Source organism: Amborella trichopoda, chromosome 5 (assembly GCF_054954075.1).
Source record: "Amborella trichopoda isolate Santa Cruz 75 chromosome 5, AtrichopodaSantaCruz75HAP2 v2.0, whole genome shotgun sequence".
Lineage (NCBI taxonomy): Eukaryota > Viridiplantae > Streptophyta > Magnoliopsida > Amborellales > Amborellaceae > Amborella > Amborella trichopoda.
The window spans coordinates 44,418,033-44,436,433 of record NC_142340.1 but is presented as its reverse complement, the minus strand read 5'-3'; the positions used below and the strand labels follow the sequence as shown (position 1 = coordinate 44,436,433).

Here is an 18,401-nt window from a genome sequence, read left to right as displayed (position 1 = left end):
TTTTATTTATTTATTTATATATTGTATCCGAGATGACCGATATAAAAGTTTTTCATGCTTGAATGGAAATTTGAAATTTTCAATTAGTTATGAGGTGAGGCTTTACTTATTTGATAAAGGTGCAGCCCTTTTACCAAAAACGCCGTTTCGCTCTCAGTGAAAAGGAAACCCTTGGATTTCAAGCCAGTATGAGTGGGCTTAAACGGGGAACATATTCTCTCACCCATTTTTCTCCCTTTATCAAGAAAAGGAGAGGGATGAGGTTTTGATTCAGTAGAGAGAGAGACGGTTTTGATTTAGAGAGAAAGAGTAAGTTTTGATTTAGCAGAGGGAGGAAGAGGAAGTTTTGATTTATTAAACAAGTGAACAAATTCAAGGGTATATATAGAATTCACATGAATATATAGAGAGGGAAGTTTTTTAAGTAACGAATATAGAGACAGAAGTTAACACCATTTGGAGAGAGAACAAATGTATAGGTAGGCAATTGCATACTACCTTGTTCATACTGGTCGGAAACCATGTTTCTTCCAAGGGTAAACTGTTATCTTACTCTCTCTGTTAATGATTCCTTCCCTGTATCATATTGGCATTTCGACTTGTGTTTCTTACTCTTATTCTATGTTTCAGCCTTTCAGATCAGCTGTATTTGGAATAAATGGCTACTTGTCCTTCACCAAAGCCGGTTTTGAGTGAGTTCTTCACTACCCATCATTTTTCTCCCTCTAATTTCCTCCATTTTATTTCTAGTTCTTTGGTGAAGCCGGTTTTGAGTGAGTTCTTCACTACCCATCATTTTTCTCACTCTAATTTCCTCCACTTTATGTCTGGTTCTTTGCGTAAAATTTCCTCCATTTTATTTATGGTTCTTTGATGAAGCCGGTTTTGAGTGAGTTCTTCACTGCCCATCATTTTTCTCACTCTAATTTCCTTCATTTTATGTCTGGTTCTTTGCATAATTGCCCGAACCAAGGATTTTGCTCTTCCTGTATCTGTAACCGAGATTTGCTTACAATTTGGCAAGTTCTGTGCAGTTGGGAACTTCTTTATTTGCTAGAAACTTAGAAATCAGACAAGAAAATTGTAATTCATACACATCAAATTGATTTTTTTGGTAGTTTTGTTGAAGATTACATATGGGTTCTGTTTGTCTTTAGATGGTTTTTCTTGTGCCTCCTTTTCTTTTTACTTGTTTTGTGAAGAGCGTCCTAAACTCCATTGCCACCATTAACGCTTCGAAAAAAATAAATACAACAACGAAGAAGAAGAAGTTTGGGTGCATAGATGATTCATATCAAAATCCACTCCAAAATTCATATTCCCCTCCAAGATTGGATTTGATCTGTCCATTTTGATTTACCTCAGTACCAAGAGTTTTGATCGCAAAATTGTTTGCTCCTAAAATTGATCACAAAGTAAAAAAAACACTATTCGGAAAATTTTCAAGTTTTCCCTCTATTTTGGATGAAGTTTTTGTAGGGCCTAGGCTTTATAAAAACAAAATAAAACTAAAAAAATGGATGAAGTTTTTATAGGGCCTAGGCTTTATGAAAACAAAATAAAACTAAAAAAATGGTACAGATCTCCATGAATACTTATATTTAGGATGAAACGGATGGTCTAGATAATTTATTGCAATATAGACTATTTTGAGAGCTTGAAATCTTTTTTTTTTTTACAACCTAATGTTCAAGCTGAGATGATCGATTTAAAGGTTTTTCGACAATTAAAATAATGAGTCATGAGGTGAGGTTTACGTATTTCGACCCTATCACACTATTTTTTATGGAACCCAAAATATGGCCTAGATCCCTGAAAACAATGCGAGGCCCTTTGATCTTTGGAAAGTATAGAATAATCAATGCTAACATAACACTACGATGTGCTCTCAATGGGCCTAATGGTGATGAAGGCCTATGAGGGTCCACCAAACCTGTTTAAGTCAAATGTACCTCCACTCTATCCTCATAAAAAAGTATATATCCCCCGGACCACACTGTCAAGCATTGCTGTACCCAGTACTTTTCACACTTTCTATGAATAGCTCCACCACTACTTTGTAAGTAACAAAACTAACCTCATTACTATTTCATTTTGGGCCAACTCCCAAAAAAAAAACTATGTTTTGGATAAAAATACCCCACATAAATAAACCTACAATTGGTGCACATTCCTTCACTCTCTTTCTCCCTTAAAGTTCCTCTCTCTAGCAACTTGAAATATAAGTTTTTGTATTCTCCCCAAAAATTTTAAAAAAATTTCTTTCTATTGAAATTTGAGATAGTTTTTTAGCCTAAAAATGTTTTGAGATAGTTTCTCCCAAAAAAATTATCATTAGGGATCTGGCAATCTTTAAGAGATGTCTATTTTTTCGTTCAGTTATCCCATTTTATTGTGGGGTGCCCACACATGAGGCTTGATGAAGGATCTCATTTTCTTTAAAAAAGTTAAAAAAAGTATGATTAACATTTTCTGTCTCGTTATCATATTGTAAAATTTTGATTCGAGTCCCATATTGAGTTCCAATCATCTTATAGAATTCCTAAAAAGTTGGGAAATGGTGTCCTCGATATGAGGGGACAGGTGCAGGTCCCCAATCATCAAAATGAATCAGATTAAAAGAAGTCGAGGAAATCCTACTTGAAGTCTTAAAGGCAAACGAGTTTGTTTAGCAAACCGACAAACATTCCAAATGCAAATGAGGAATAAGAACTCTCAGTACTGTATTTGAGGGATGACCAAAACCCCAATGCCACAACTGGCTTTCTGTTACCTTCTTATTATTAGAAACCAACGCCTTTGAATGGACATCCAATATATAAAGACCCCGTTCCAACCCACCGTCACTAATCATTCTCCCCATGGCCTGGTCTCGAAACAAGACATTGGTAGGAGAAAAAATAACATTGCAATTAAGATTTTATGTAATTTTGCTAACATACAGGGGGCTTGGATAGAAATCAGGTAAGTATAGAACATCAGTACTAGGATGATTATGAAAAAATATTATTTTTCCTCTTCCTTTAATATAAACCATCGACCCATTAGCAATAGTAACATGAGTATTTTTTTTAGAGGTATGATATTGAGTTAAAACTTGTTTAGATCCTGTCATATGGTCAGTGGCACCAGAATCAATAATCCAGGAAGATAAAGAATGAGAAAGTAAAGAGTTACTTAGCTCACTGCCGGAACTTTGGGAATTGGATGCAACATAAGCCTTACCAAATTTTGAAGGAGTTGAGCCAATTTCTCAAAGGTTTGTTGAATATTGTTCTCAACTTGATTAGTTATCTTCTTTTCTTCTTGGAATTGTATTTTCTTTCTGAATGCAATTTTCAACAATTTTCTTTTGAGTGTCATTCCTTTTTGTATTCAGTACAGTAAGGTTGATTTCCATTCCGCCCTTTGCTACGGGAAGAAGTATTCTTAGATGGTAAAGCTTTTCTAGACCCTTCAATATTTTCATATTTCAAGGCAGAGTGATCAGATATATCAGTTTTATTTTTAGCATCATTTGACATTGCAGCTCGCCATGTCTCTTCTCTAGAAAAATAGAACAAACAATGCTACAATCTAGTATGGTAGGTGTTAAGAGTGACTCCTGACACTTTCATACTCAGGACCCAAAGCCGAAAGCAAGGCAAAGGTCATTTCTTGGTCCTTACGAGTTTCAAGAGTGTTCATATCAGTTGTAGCAAGCATATAATAATCAAGTTCATCGTACAAGCCACTTACAGTCCCAATTAATTCTCCAACAGATTGTTCCCCATTTTTTAAATACATAATCTATTGTCTAATTTGATATATCTGAAAGCATTATTTAAGTTGCCATATATTTCTTTGACTTTATTCCAAATAGTATGTGCAGTAGGAAGAAACTTAAGCCCTCTGGCTAATTTTCTTTTCATAGAATTCAGCAACCAATACCTTACAAGGTCATTGTGTGTTTGCCATTCTTCATAATTAGAGTCATTTTTATTTGGAGCCTTCTTTTTTGACCCAGTTAGGTAAGACAACTTTCTTTTCCACTAATAAACATTTCTGCAGAATTGGACCAAAACAGATAACTGCTCCCACCCTTTAAAAGTTCGAAAGTAATTTTCAGGTTTGGGTTGGATTCATTTGAGTTTGAATTTTCAGTCATGAAGAAATAAAACATAGCCCAAAGAAAATTACTAACCTTGGCAAAGGCACACAAGTAAGATAAAAAAAAATATATGTAACTGGAGAATTGACCTGTAGCGTTTAAGGGTTGAAAACGTGGTCAAGAGTGTTGCCACAACAAAGCCCAAGGCAACCTACTGTAAAACAAAAAAAAAGAAAACAGGCCACTAATCCATCTTCATATATATGTTTTTTTTTTCTGGATGAAAAGTGACAAGCTTTTTCTTTCTTAGAGAAGTTTTAACTGTAAGCACGCATGGAGATTTGAGAAGCAAATCGAAAAAATTGAACCCAAGGAGATCTGGGAAGCAAACTTCGTGCCCAATTAATTTGGTTGCAAAAATTTGGTTAAGCTAATATCCGTGCAAACCTCATGCAAAACCTCGTCCACAATGAGATGTGTACCAATGGCATGAATAATAGTAATAGAATATGTGGCAAAACGAGGAAAGAAAGGGAATGTCTTCGCAAGGATGAAAAAAAAGCGATAGAAAGAGCAAGGAAAGGCGATCCGCTTACAAGCTTTTTGGTGAGCAACTGCGGCTGGTTTTACGAAGCTATTGTTGAGATGCACAACTCTTGTTTTGGGGGTGGATTCCCTTGCAGATCTTTGAGAAAAGATATTTTTCTATTAACCTTCCTTCTTTTTATTGTCAATTTTCTGGTTTTATTCTCTCCCTGTATCAATTAGTATCAAAGATGTTCTTATGGCTTCATAAGAGACACCCCTCGACGGATTAAAGGTATTGACTGGATTAGTTCAAGCTTTAGCAGAGAGAGTAGACCAATTCATGCTTGTAGCTGCAAAAGTCGATGAGCTTGCACAAATATTCATTCAGCTTCAGGATGGAATCCAGAGACTGGCGTTGGAACTCAAGGCAACTGAGATGAAAGAGGTATGCATCTTGTTATTAACCAACTTCGGGTGACTCGCCTAATAACGAATTCAATGAACGAATTCTTTGATTGTTGGAAAGAGAAAGAGAACCTGGAATAAAATTTGATATTCCAGAGTTCCATGGTCGATAGCATGCAGATGATTTTCTTGATTGGCTAAGTGAAGTAGAGAAAGTGTTTGAGTACAAAGATATTGCGGATCACAAAAACGTAAAATTAGTAGCCACAAAATTTTCTGGCCATACATTTGTTTGGTGGGATGATTTGCAACAGGATCGTCTTCGACAAAGCAAGAAAAAGATTAATTCGTGGGAAAAGATGCAGACGAAGATACGCTGAAAATTTTTACCAGTATATTATGCCTGAACTTTGTACCAAAGGTGTCAAAACCTCAAGCAAAGTGAAAAGTCGGTAAGTGACTATACTGAAGAGTTCTATATTTTGACATCTAGGGCAAATTTACAAGAGTATGAAGATCAAAAAATAAGTCGTTACTTGAATTGATTAAATCAAGGCATTCAAAATGAATTAGCCTTCAAAGATGTCTATAAGATGTTTGATGCCTATACTTTGGCCGTCAAAGTCGAGAAAATAGTCAATCTCGGCCTTAGGAGAAATAGCTTAGTGACAAGAGGCTCTACTTCAATACAGGGGCAGCAAGCTTTAACCTTTAGAAGACTACCTATAGGGCGTGGAAACCAAACCTCTCAGAATTTCTCAACTAGGCCAAACCCTAATATAGAGAGAGGTGGTGTTGGGACAGATTTGGGAGAACCTAAAACACTTCGTGATAATACACAAATAGCGTGTTTAAAGTGCCAACAGGCTGGACATATGGCATTCAATTGCCCCTCATGTCAACCCCTTGTCAAAGTTAATTTAGCTGAAGAAAATTATAAAGAAGAAGTTGATGAAGGATACACCTATGAAGGTCAATGTGATATTGGGACAAGCCAGTCTTTTGAAGGGACTGGGCCTTTCAAATGTGAAGTTGAGGATTTGTATGGAGATGAAGAGAGTGAAGTATTAGTTGTCCAGCGAACTACGTTATCAACCCCAATACCTAACCAGGATGAGAAGTGGCTGTGATATAATATTTTTTGAATAATTTGCACATCAAGAGGCAAGTTATGCACAATACTAACTGATGGTGGATGCAGTGAAAACATTGTGTCTAAAGAGATGGTGGCTAAACTTTAATTGAAGAAACATAAGCACCCACGCCCATATCACATCTGGTGGTTCAAGAAAGGATGTGAGGTACTAGTTTTTACTCGTTGTTTAATCTCTTTTTCCATTAGTGTTAATTATAAAGATAAAGTGTGGTGTGATGTAGCACCTATGGATGCATGTCACATATTACTTGCTAGACCATGGCTTTATGATCATGATATGGTGCATAAAACTAGGTCAAACACTTATTCTTTTGTTAAGGATGGTATTAATATAATACTTCATCCTATGAAGCAACTTCCTACACCCAAATCCACTAAAGAGGAGGGTTCAAAGTTGCTTAATGTTCAAAAATTAAAAGGGCACAACAAGGATATGGATGTGATTTATGTATTGGTTGTAAAAAAAAATTCTGCATCGATTGCAATTCTTAGGTCTCTTGAACCTCTACCTAATAAGTATAAAGATTTGATGCTTAAAGAATTACCCGATGGTTTTCTTGCAATAAAAAATATTCAGCATCACATTGACTTGGTGCCTGGATCTAGCCTACCAAATTTGGCCCATTATCGAATGAGCCCCATGGAACATGAGGAGTTGCACAGACAAGTTGTTGTTTTGCTTAAGAAGTGATAGCTTCGAGAAAGCATGTCACCATATGTCGTCTCTGCATTACTGACTCCAAAAAAGATGGGTCATGGAGGATATGCGTGGACAGTAGGGCAATCAACAAAATCACAATTAAGTATCGATTTATCATACCTAGACTCGATGATATATTAGATATGCTTAATAGAGCCAAGGTTTTATCAAAGATTTATTTAAGGAGTGGGTACCATCAAATTCGGATTCGTCCTGGAGATGAATGGAAAACCGTATTCAAAACTCGAGATGGACTATATGAGTTGCTTGTGATGTTATTCGGCCTTTCTAATGCACCAAGTATATTCATGCGCCTAATGACTGAGGTACTTAGTCATTTTATTAGCAAATTTGTTGTAGTTTATTTTGATGATATATTGGTTTTTAGCGCTAACCCACATGATCATCTTAACCACTTGGAACAAGTTTTTGATGTGCTAAGGAAGGAATCTCTTATTGTGAATTTGAAAAAAATGCTCATTTATTACAAACAATGTCGTCTTTCTGGGGTATGTTGTTTCATCTGAGGGAATTAAGGTGGATTAAGAAAAAGTGACAGCCATAGCTGAGTGGCCGGTGCCAAAGTCACTCACTGAGGTATATTCTATTCATGGCCTAGCAACCTTTATCGTCGATTTATCAAAAATTTCAGCACTCTAATAGCACCAGTGACTGATTGTTTGACGGCTGGAAAGTTTTCATGGAGTCTCGCTGCTAAAAAGAGCTTCACTCTAATTAAACAAAAAATGATGCAAGTACTAGTACTTGCCTTACCAAATTTTTCTAAGGTGTTTGAGATTGAAACGGATGCATCAAATGTTGGCATAGGGGCAGTTCTAAGTCAAGAGGGACGACCATTGGCTTTTTTTAGTGAGAAATTGAATGATGTATGTAAGAAGTATTAGGTTTATGACCTCGAGTTTTATGCAGTGGTGCAAGCCTTATGCTACTGAGGCACTACCTGATTCATAAAGAGTTTGTTCTATACTCAGATCATGAAGCACTCCGGTATTTGAGTTCTTATAAAAAGTTGAATGCGCGACATGCTAAGTGGATGACCATCCTTCAAGAATACACCTTCCTATTAAAGCACAAAGCTGGAACCCAAAATAAGGCAGCTGATGCTTTAAGTAGAAGGGTAGTGACTTTATCTATGGAAGTGTTGGGTTTGAAGTGATAAAAGATCAATATAAAGTTGATCCAATTTTTAGCAAGGTCTTTGAAAGGTGTGTTGAAGCGCATGGGAACCAAACTTCAATTTTCTAGTGCATATCATCTTCAAACAGATGGGCAGGCCGAAGTAGTGAATAGGAGCATTGGTAACCTCTTAAGGAGTATTGTTAGTGATAACATATCTCAGTGGGACCTCATTTTGCCTCAGGCTGAGTTTGCTTACAACAGTTCAATAAATTGATATACAGGAAAATCACCATTTGAGATTGTTAATGGGCGGACACCTAATTATGTGTTCGACCTAGTGCCATTACCCATGCCAGATAAGATGAGTGAAGATGTCAATGCGTTTACTGAGCATATTCGAGATTTGCAAGCCCAAATCAAGAAGAAAATTGAGGAGAGCAATGCAAAGTATCAAAAAGCCTCAAATGAGCATAGAAGAGAGAAGATTTTCAAGGAGAGTGACTTAGTAATTGTGTATTTAGGAAATGAAAGGTTTTCGTTAGGAACCTATAATAAACTCAAGTCCAAGATAGTGGGTCCTTGCCCCATCTTAAAGCACTATGAGAACAATGCATAAAATGTAGAATTACCAAAGGCATTGGATATCTCCCTGACTTATTTGAGTTTCATGGAGACCCTCTAGAAGTCGCAAAAGATGTAGTTGATATGATGAATAAATTACCAAGGAAGAAAGAGGATGAAATTGAGCAAGTTTTGAAGACTGAAAGCTTTCAAACTCGAAAGGGTTCCTATCACCAATTTCTAATCAAATAGAAGGGCAGGGTCATACTTTGATAGCACGTGGATTTCTGAGCCAGAGTTCAAAAGAGTGGATCCAGACTTATATCGCATATATACTGGAGCCAACTCGCCGGAGTCAAGTTACTTTCAACTGGGGGAATGATGCAGTCATGCCCCTTCGTGACTGAGCCAAAGATGGGTCGCAGAACCCAAGAGGGAAAGAAATGGCAATGACGTAATAAGAAAAAATTATTAGAGTTATTTATTGGGATTATTTTAATTATTCTTTTTTTTTGGAGTGCGCAGAGATAATTAGCAGGGCGACTTTAGAGTTTATATTGTGTTTATCTTGTATCGATTGAGTTAGTTTGATAGATATGAATATCATAAGCGTAAATTTAGAAGATAATTTATCTTTATCAACAATAACCAACTTTGGAGGGTTTTTTTTGGGTAAAACATGAGAGGGAACACGTGAGTATCTAGAAGCCCATAAATATGAGAGAAAGAAAATAGGGATAGGTGTAGAGAGAAACTTTTTGTTAGTTATCTTATTTTAGTCTATTTAAAGAACATCTCATTCCATTGTAAATCACTCTATGAATTGAATAAAAATTTGTCTCTTGAAAGATATTGTTTTGGGGGTGGATTCCCTTGCGGACATTTGAGCGATGATATTTTTCTTTTAACCTTCCTCTTTTTTATTGTCAATTTTCTAGTTTTATTCTCTCCTTGCATCATCGTGAATGTAGGGAAGCTCTTCTTGGTGAATGCAAAGTGAAACTGGTGAAGGCAAAGTGAAACTGAATTCTAAACTTCACGAAGGTCAGTTCAACTGTTCTGATTCCCATTATGCTTTTTCCAATTCTTAAGCATAGTAAAAATTTTGAAAACAGGTCCTAAAAAGGTTGTAAATCAAAACATCAATTGTCAAAATAATTAGGAATTCAACTCAGTGGAAACCACCGGGAGACATCCCCAATGCATTTGCTAGAAACTCGAGTATGAACACCAAGAGCCATTCCCAGCATTTATCAATCTATTGAGCCCCTTAGTGAAGTTCGAACCATATGCAAGCATGTCAACAATAGGAAACTAGTATTTGAGTTAGAGATTTTCAAAAAGGCACTTCAATTGGGCTTCACAATGACACAGTGGCATGTCAATCCATTGTCTTTGAAGCATTAAACGCCCTCGTCTTGGGAACTCCAAGGTGCATGAGTCTTGACAAGTATATCCCTAAGATAACACTGGTTAACTGAGTTGCATTCTCAAGAGAAACTTCGGATGTCTTTCTAACTTGCCACAAGTTAATTTATATTCTCAGCACAATTTTGAACGTGTTACTGTAGAAGACATTGAAAACCCAGATAGAAATCAATATAACTTAGTAGACTGTTTAGAAAAATTGCAAAACTGTGATCAAAGTTCATGGAACTATGTAGGTGATACATGGTTGAAAGAGAGGGGGACCGACAACATGGCCAACTCAAACTTTGTCAGATAGTCAATGCGGTTTGAGGACTCGTCAATCAATGAGTGACAACCACACAGGTCATGGCATAGGAATTGGGCTGTGGAATAAGAATTGGGCCCGTGCTTGAGTGGTTAGCAGTTGATGTTCTCAAATTCGATTCCCACTCTACTCTAACTATCGATTCCCACTCTACTCTAACTATCCAAAAAAACAATAAGAGATTATGATGTAATGATCTATTAGTGCTTGAATAGCAAGACCAAGGCAAAAAACTGTCATATCATGGTGTAAAATTGTGAGAATTGTTTTGGCTTAGATTAGTTAGAAAATGTTTTGAAATCATTCTCAGAGTCGAGCACTATTGCATTGCTCAAAGCAAGTTCTACAAGTTAATTCAGGCAATCAATCTTGCGTGTAGATCAAACACTCTAAGATCCGATACATATATGCTCCTAAAACTAAAATCCAATCTTGGAATTTAATACACTCCTTGCTATAAGTTTAAAGCATGCATTGTTCTAAGGAGTTCTACAAGCTAATCCAGTAGATCAATTCTGCATGTTGATCAAAATTGAAGATCCGATACAAATACGCTGCCAAAACTGAAAACCCAAATTCTATGAAAATGGGCTTTAAACACAATTAAAGTTGAACAACTAAATATATCCAGCCTTCATATATTGCTGCATACATAAAGATAAAAACTCTTTAAGGCTTTATAATCCCCAACATGTATTGACAGACAGGCTTATAGAGAGTGGACAACATGGTCTAAAAAAAGGGTATTTTGGTAAAAAAAACAACCCTACTTTTTTTACCTTGGGGTTAGTTGCAAATATAAATCTTTTCGGGTTAGGATTGTGATTTACAAAGTAGTCGAAGGGGTGGCATGCCTATCATTAGAGGCAACGGGGATTTTTAAAAATTGTACCATAAAAATATGCCTCTCAGATGATACATATCAAAACAGGATCCAAGCCCAGTAAACACACAAGAAGAAAATGATCTCCTATTGTTTGCTTTAATTTTTCTTTTAGAGAAACCAAAAGTTAAATTGTTACATAAAGTAAAATTTTATTATAGAGAGAGGTGAAAGATTGAGAGAGGATCATGCACGTCAAAATTGAAACTTCTTATTAAATGACACAATTGCATAATGAAGTATATATAGCCCAACAGGCAGTCCAAACTGAAACAACTAAAGATTGCATGAGAAAAGAACAATGCCAGAACACATGCTGGAGCATCCACTCCTCCCATCCAATGTGCTGAAAAGAACTTTATTTCTGATCTTTCCAAATAAACTTCTATAGCGTTTTTGAGCTATGTCAAAAGTTGATCTTGGTCACGAATTAATGGTTAGACATGAACTATGAGGGAATACTAAACTCCCCGGTTTTTGCAGCCATATAAAAGAAGCTGCTTTTTTCTTCAAACTCCCCTTCCCTTGCCTTTTCTGTTCTTTCTACTCGGTTTCTTCCCTAATCTGTGCTTGCCTTTTCTGTTCTTTCTACTCGGTTTCTTCCCTAATCTGTGCTGTCCACTACTATTCTCTCTTGCTTTGTGGCCTTCAATCTGATCCATGCCAGAACTAAAGATTGCATGAGAAAAGAACAATGCCAGAACACATGCTGGAGGATCCACTCCTCCCATCCAATGTGCTGAAAAGAACTTTATTTCCGATCTTTCCAAATAAATTGAATAAACTGATAATACTTCTGTAGTGTTTTTGAGCTATGTCAAAAGTTGATCTTGGTCACGAAGTAATGGTTTAGACATGAACTATGAGGGAATAGTAAACTCCCCAGTTTTTGCAGCCATATAAACGAAGCTGCTTTTTTCTTCGAACTCCCCTTCCCTTGCCTTTTCTGTTCTTTCTACTAGGTTGTTTCCCTAATCTGTGCTGTCCACTACTATTCTCTCTTGCTCTGTGGCCTTCAATCTGATCCATGCTTACACCCATGTCCGCTTTCTAATTAGGAACTGAGTGTTTTTAGAATCAAAATGACTCCAAAGAATCAAATCATTCATAAAAATAGGCCCAACTGGATTATCATCACACTGATATCATCCACTGATCCTCTGCTTAAAGATAAATCCACAAGCTTTTTACAGGCTGATAGTGGAGATGGCTTATCAGTAGTCGCACAAAGGGGTCGAGCTAAGTCTATCGCCTCCTGGTTACCGACCTGAAAGAGAAAACAACACAGAGGTTAGATTCCCAAATCAAAATAAAAATTGGAATATCTCTAAAAACACAGCGGACAGCACATCAACAAATAATGAAATTGCTTCAATTGCAGTGCATACCTTATCCCACAGCCCATCTGAACCTAAGATCAAGAATTCGCATTCAGGGGTTATCCTTAGGATCTCTGTCTCTGGTTCTGCAGAGACCCATTGTTTCAAATGCTGATCTCCAATCCCTCGTGACACAGCTAGGCATCCCTGTAACCTCCACACTCCACGGCAGAGATCAACATACCCACCCTGCAAATTTTCCAATTAGACATCAGTTTCAGATATCACTCTAATTGAGAAGGTACCAAAACCCGTGTAATTTATCAGCCACGTAATTGTAATGCAGAATCAAACACATTAAAGTTACAGTAGAGAAAGATTATTGTTCCGAGGTTAATGTAATAAGAAGTGACCAAAACCCATTAAAATTGCAGGAGATTATTGTAGTAGAGAAGGATCAAACCCATTAAATTGTAATGGAAAGATTATAGTAATTACCAAGCTTTCAATTCTTTCTTTCTCGTCTTCTCTTGACGGCCTATGATCAGAGGTGAGGGCTTCAGCAGTTCCACCTCTGCTCATTACAGCACGACAATCGCCAGCATTTGAGACCACCAAATTGCCTTCTCGGAGTAATGCTGTTACACAGCAAGCGCCACCTCGAGCTTTCTCTCTCGAGAATTCTGAATCAGTGACTAAGTATCCATTCTTAACAGCATCACCGATTCCTTCTACACCATCACACTTGGTCACGTGCTCCATTATGTTCTTCCCCATGTTTTCTGCAGCAAACTCTGCTGCTCTTTTTCCTCCGTGGCCATCAAAAACACCCAAGAAAGCCTGAAGTAAAACACCCCAAATCAGTCATAAGATTGCAGGTACAGGAGAGGGAACTAAACTATGAGAATTCATAAATGGCTTTTCATTTAATTGATCCAAATAAGGGAAATCAATAATTTGGTTGTTCTTTTGCTTCGCTTAGGATCACTCTGAAAATATTCAAATTGTTTTTCATGAATAGTTTTTCATCAATTTTTTCAAAACAGGAAAAACCAAATTGGGTTTTTCTTCTAATTTGTTTCCAAGAATTGCGTCATCAAATTGACATGGGATTTTTTGATGTTTTTCGATCAATTTATCATCAAATACCAAAATTTGGGATTTTGTTTTCTACTCTCCAAGAACTGAACTCATTCATAAGACTAAATCTAAGTTCATTTTCCTTCCATGGTTGTCTTTCCATATAAATACAAAGAAGAAACACCAAATTAGATTCTTTTTCCAGTCAGTTCGTGCAAATTGATTTCAAAATCCAAAATTTACCCGTACAATTAGGGGTTTTCGGCAATGGATAACTGAAACAAGAGCTATGAAGAAGAAAAAAAAAACTAACCTGTTTCGAATCGCTATAAAGGTCAAGGTTTGCAGCATAACAATCCTCCATCACTGCTCTCCTCCCTCTCTTGCAAAACACAGAAAATCGGTCGCTTTCTGCATGAACCTCCTCAGGTCCCTGCTCAATCGGCTCAAAACGACGAGAAGTACAAGGAGAAGTAGAGGGGATCTTAAGCCTCGCAGGCCTCTTCCTCTTCAAAACCCCCTTAACCCCTTCTTCCCCACCACAAAACCCCAACCCTTCTTCCTCCCAAACCCGGATTCCATTGCTCTTCTGTCGCAGAGAAGGGCTTCCACCTTGGCTCTCCTCTCTGAAACCAACCCCACATCGTAAAGGGGAGCCTGGATAACCAGGCTGAAGGTGATGGTGAATGTTTAGGGTTAGGGTTTCCAATGGAGAACCGGTCTTGAAGACTGGTGAACCTGAAACTACAGCACAAGACATGTTTTTTTCTTGAGAGGAAGTGGGGTTCACGATTTTGCTTATAAAGGGTATGGAGAAGGGGTAAGATGAAGCGACGGAGAAGAGTCGAAGTGCGTGGGGTTATTGCGTGGCGCTCTTAGTTTCAACACGGCGAATCAGTCCACATTTCTTTCCCAAAATTACACTGCAATCGCTTTCTCTCTCCACATTTCTCTTTCAAATCTCTCTTTCTCTGGCTAATTTCTCTCTCTCTATCCTGCCTGCTGTTTCTTCTCGACTCAACCCTAATTTTCTCTCTCTACTTCTGCTCTATTTTAGGCACCCCAGATAAGCCTGCTCGCCTCTCTCTAGAAGATTATCTCTCTAGATTTCGCTTATAGATATCACTAACCAGTAACAACTCCATGCGATTAGAGAGAGAAAAACGTGTTTAATGACTGAGTCCTCTCTCTCTCTCTCTCTCTATTTTGGGCTCTCTCTTCTCTCTCTAAATTTGGCTTCAGGAAGTTCAAACAGTTGCCCTTCCTGCGTGTTTCTCTCTCTAGTTTTTTCGTAGTAAGAAGTTAGAACGATGATGTTAGAGAGAGAGAGAGAGAGACACGCTGATGTGTTAAACGAATGAGTTGTGCGCGTCTTGTGCATAAGAGAGAGCCGTTACGTGGTGGGGATGTCTCCAACGGTCAACTCATTCCGTAACGGCACTATTTTTTCGACTTAGCGTTTACTATGTAGACGAGGGAAAGGGAGAACGCATTGTGATGTTATGACCATGGAATCCGTGCTATCTCCATCACCGTCCATGTCTTCAATTGGACAGTGATGAACCTCAGGAGCGGATTCCATGAGCATTTTATAATTGAAGTGGAGAGTAAACATTGTGGCTCAAGAATAGGTTTTGCCGAGGCTTCGTGATGAGACGAAATTTCGGATGATAATTAGGATCCCAATAAAATCGTCGAAATGGAGCCTCTGGTGGTAGTATTGCGGAGACGTCCCTGTATCCATTCTCACCAAAAACACGCCCCAACCTTACTACTTTTGGGAAAAGGGGTAGAGTTGTGGTAGCAGCACCCTGTACTGTACGGTGTAGTTTTCATTCCCACCGTTAATACTATTTATTAATATCTTCAAAAAAGCTAACCCACCGTTAATACTATTTATTAATATCTTCAAAAAAGCTAACCCGGTAGGAGCAGTTTTTCCCACTGAATTACCTATAAATAAATAAAATTATTAAATAGCATAAAAGAGATGAATTATTTGACAACAAATTTTGGTAAGTAATTATTTAACAAATACTTGTATCTTTTATTTAATTCTAAAATATACATGGCAAACTTTCTATGCTTTCCCACCTGATAAATTGCATAAAACTCCCAAAAGTAGGTATTTTAGGCACTTTACCCTATCTTAACTTTTTTTAGCATATTTTTCTCAAAAATCAAGTTCTATAGCAAATACCTCCCCAATACAAAAAGTTTTTTTTTTTTTTGACGAAAATACAATTCCCCGTACATAACAAATCATTTTCGTATCCCCATAAAAGGAAACGCCGGACCATGATTGTATATTGCTAGACCTATCCATTCTGCCGGACCGGAACTCTACACTCTTGGGTATATTGTCGGACCCATCCATTATGCCGGACCGTAACTCTACACTCCCCGACCACCTATTCCAGACTCAATTTTCAATTTTGCCGAACCATAGCTCACCAATGCCGGACCGCTCATTAATCCATAAACAAATGCCAGACTGCGTCTTCCAAACTCCGGACTGCAATGATGAAGTGCCAAATCGTCATGGTGAAGTACCAGACAATTCCAAATCAGTGACTGAAACGTCGAACCGCCTCTTCCAAATGCCGAAACGCCATGGTGAAGCGTCGGACCGCCATGGTCAACACTGAGGTAAGGGAGGGGCATTTTAGCTTTTTTTTTTTTTTTGTTTTGAGTTGAGAGGTATTTTGCTAGGAAACATGATTTTTGGGAAAAAGTTGTTAGGAAAAATTAGATCGGGGTAAATTGTTTAGATAGTCCATTTTTGCGGTTTTATGCAAACCCTAAAACTTATGTACTTCCCCCTATCCAACATTTCATTCTAAATGGAAGGCTGAGATGGCCCCATCACATCTCTACACTTTTTTTTTTTACAAACTATTTTGAAACCAAATTTTAGGCATCCACTGATCTATTAAAGTCGCATATGTAAAATAATATATATATATATATATATATATATATATATATATATATAAAATAAAATAAATATAAAAAAATGATCAAAATACCCTTAAAAGTTTCAAGGGTTAGTTATGAGAAAGTATAGAATGAGAGTATTTACCTTTAATACATGATGGTCACATTAATATTAACCATTGGATTTGAAAATAGGTTGCTGTAATTATTCCATTGACTAATCTCAAACATAAAAAAAAAATTTCTCAAACTTTGTAACACATCCAAGCTATCTCAGCATTGCTATGATATTCCATTTACAAACTTATATACTTCCCCTTATCCAACCTTCCATTCTAAATGGTCTCATTCTACGCAATCCCTTTAGTTATTATATTTTCTCAAAAATTTGTTTTTAATAATTTTTTTAGGTGTGCCCCGTTGAGATGATAGCAAGTATCAAATTTCATATTCATATAATTTGTGGAAAAAACTAAAAGTAAAATATTATAAGGCATCGGATCTATATCAAATGGTCAGTGGTTCACTTGATTTAAATTGGACAGCTGAATGAGGGGAAATCTTCTATGCAGGAAGGGAAGTATAGAAATCTTTCCCAATATACAAAACTATGCGTTTGAATAGTTAGAAAATGGTAAACTATTAAATTGTTGAAATATTAAGTGCATTTTGATATTTTTATAATTGTGAAAAAATTTTGAGTTAATATAATTTCGACCAGGTATTTTAACCATAAAATGTGTATACTCATTTTTTGAATGGAACAAGTTTACACGGGTTATCTTCCTTGCTAAAATAAAAGGTGGCATTAATCTACACAGTGTTAATAGGGGTGGCAATTAGCGAAATCTGAGCTAGGCCCACCCCCTGCCCTAGTCAGGTAGCCCTAATCCCCATAGAACTAGCGCATGCCCGGCCTGGCCTGACCGAGCCAAAAGGCCCTCGCTCAAGCCCAGCCCTAATTGTGAGATCCTTATATATAGGCTAACTCGCCCCTTTGTTTCAAATCAAATTTAATCAAAAAAATTTTGTTACATAATTCATTTGGTGATGTTGAGGAAACTACAAATATTGAGGCCTAATAAATCAAACTCAATCATTCTTTTTTTCCATGGACAAATGAGCCATGTTCACCACAGTTTCTCTAACATTAAAAGCACCATTTTTTGAGGTTCTATTTCAAAATAAATTTTGAAATTCTCTTTGTTGTGTCCAAGAGAATGTGTATGCCAAATTCAAGGTGAAACAAATGGCCTATGCACCAAAATAGGTGAGATTAGTGTAGCATCGGCCCAAAATTAAATTATTTAAATCTTTTTTTCTATTGGGTAATTAGTTTAATGGTGTAGTTGGGTAAAAGATAAAAAATTGACCTAATATGCGTGGTAGATGGAAATAAATTCTAGAAAATAAAGTAAGCACATTTGGTCATTTACTTTTTTTATAATTCATCAAAAAATCCCATGTGGCATTATTCCCTATTTGTTTTTTGGTGGCAACATCAAAACTAGTGAATTACCAAATGAATGCCTAAAAAAGTGCTCTCCTATAAAAATTTTAGGAAAATTTATAGAAAAAACCATTTCTATTAATGGTATTTAAAAGTGGATATGGTTTATATGAGGTTGATACTTTACATATAGAAGGTTATAATGCTTTACACGGCCTAGTTGGATGATGAAGATTTAATACATTTTAAAAGAGTATTAAAAAAGGGCACGTATTTTAAGAAAATGCCAAATCGACACCATCTTAATGAAATGAATGGTGTAGATTACCTTCTTAAAACTTTTATTTTAAAAGAAGTCCCCTCTATTTTATATTTGGGAAATCTGTCAAAATACACCTAGGATATTAATCTTTTAAC

At 36.8% G+C, this 18,401-nt stretch overlaps 1 protein-coding gene and 1 long non-coding RNA gene across 4 annotated transcripts; one reads left to right on the top strand and one right to left on the bottom strand.

Annotated features, from left to right (window-relative positions):
* The first annotated feature begins 164 nt into the window (after positions 1–164).
* LOC148782140 (uncharacterized) lies at positions 165–10,569 on the top strand. Of its 3 annotated transcripts, XR_016056418.1 has the most exons (4): positions 165–536; positions 631–692; positions 9,552–9,624; positions 10,245–10,569. It is a non-coding gene; the product is annotated as an uncharacterized LOC148782140 (long non-coding RNA). The 3 variants fall into 3 exon arrangements; XR_016056417.1 differs by lacking the exons at positions 9,552–9,624; positions 10,245–10,569 and having other exon boundaries at positions 165–479; positions 631–4,327; XR_016056416.1 differs by lacking the exons at positions 9,552–9,624; positions 10,245–10,569 and having other exon boundaries at positions 631–4,327.
* Positions 10,570–11,387: 818 nt separating this feature from the next.
* LOC18432023 (putative protein phosphatase 2C 53) lies at positions 11,388–14,368 on the bottom strand. The gene is made up of 4 exons (XM_011624230.3): positions 13,911–14,368; positions 13,016–13,357; positions 12,587–12,766; positions 11,388–12,465 (listed from the first exon to the last, which is right to left on the bottom strand). The coding sequence occupies exons 1-4, from the start codon at positions 14,355–14,357 to the stop codon at positions 12,304–12,306; spliced, it is 1,131 nt and encodes a 376-aa protein (XP_011622532.2). The 5' UTR covers positions 14,358–14,368; the 3' UTR covers positions 11,388–12,303.
* Between the last annotated feature and the right edge of the window lie 4,033 nt (positions 14,369–18,401).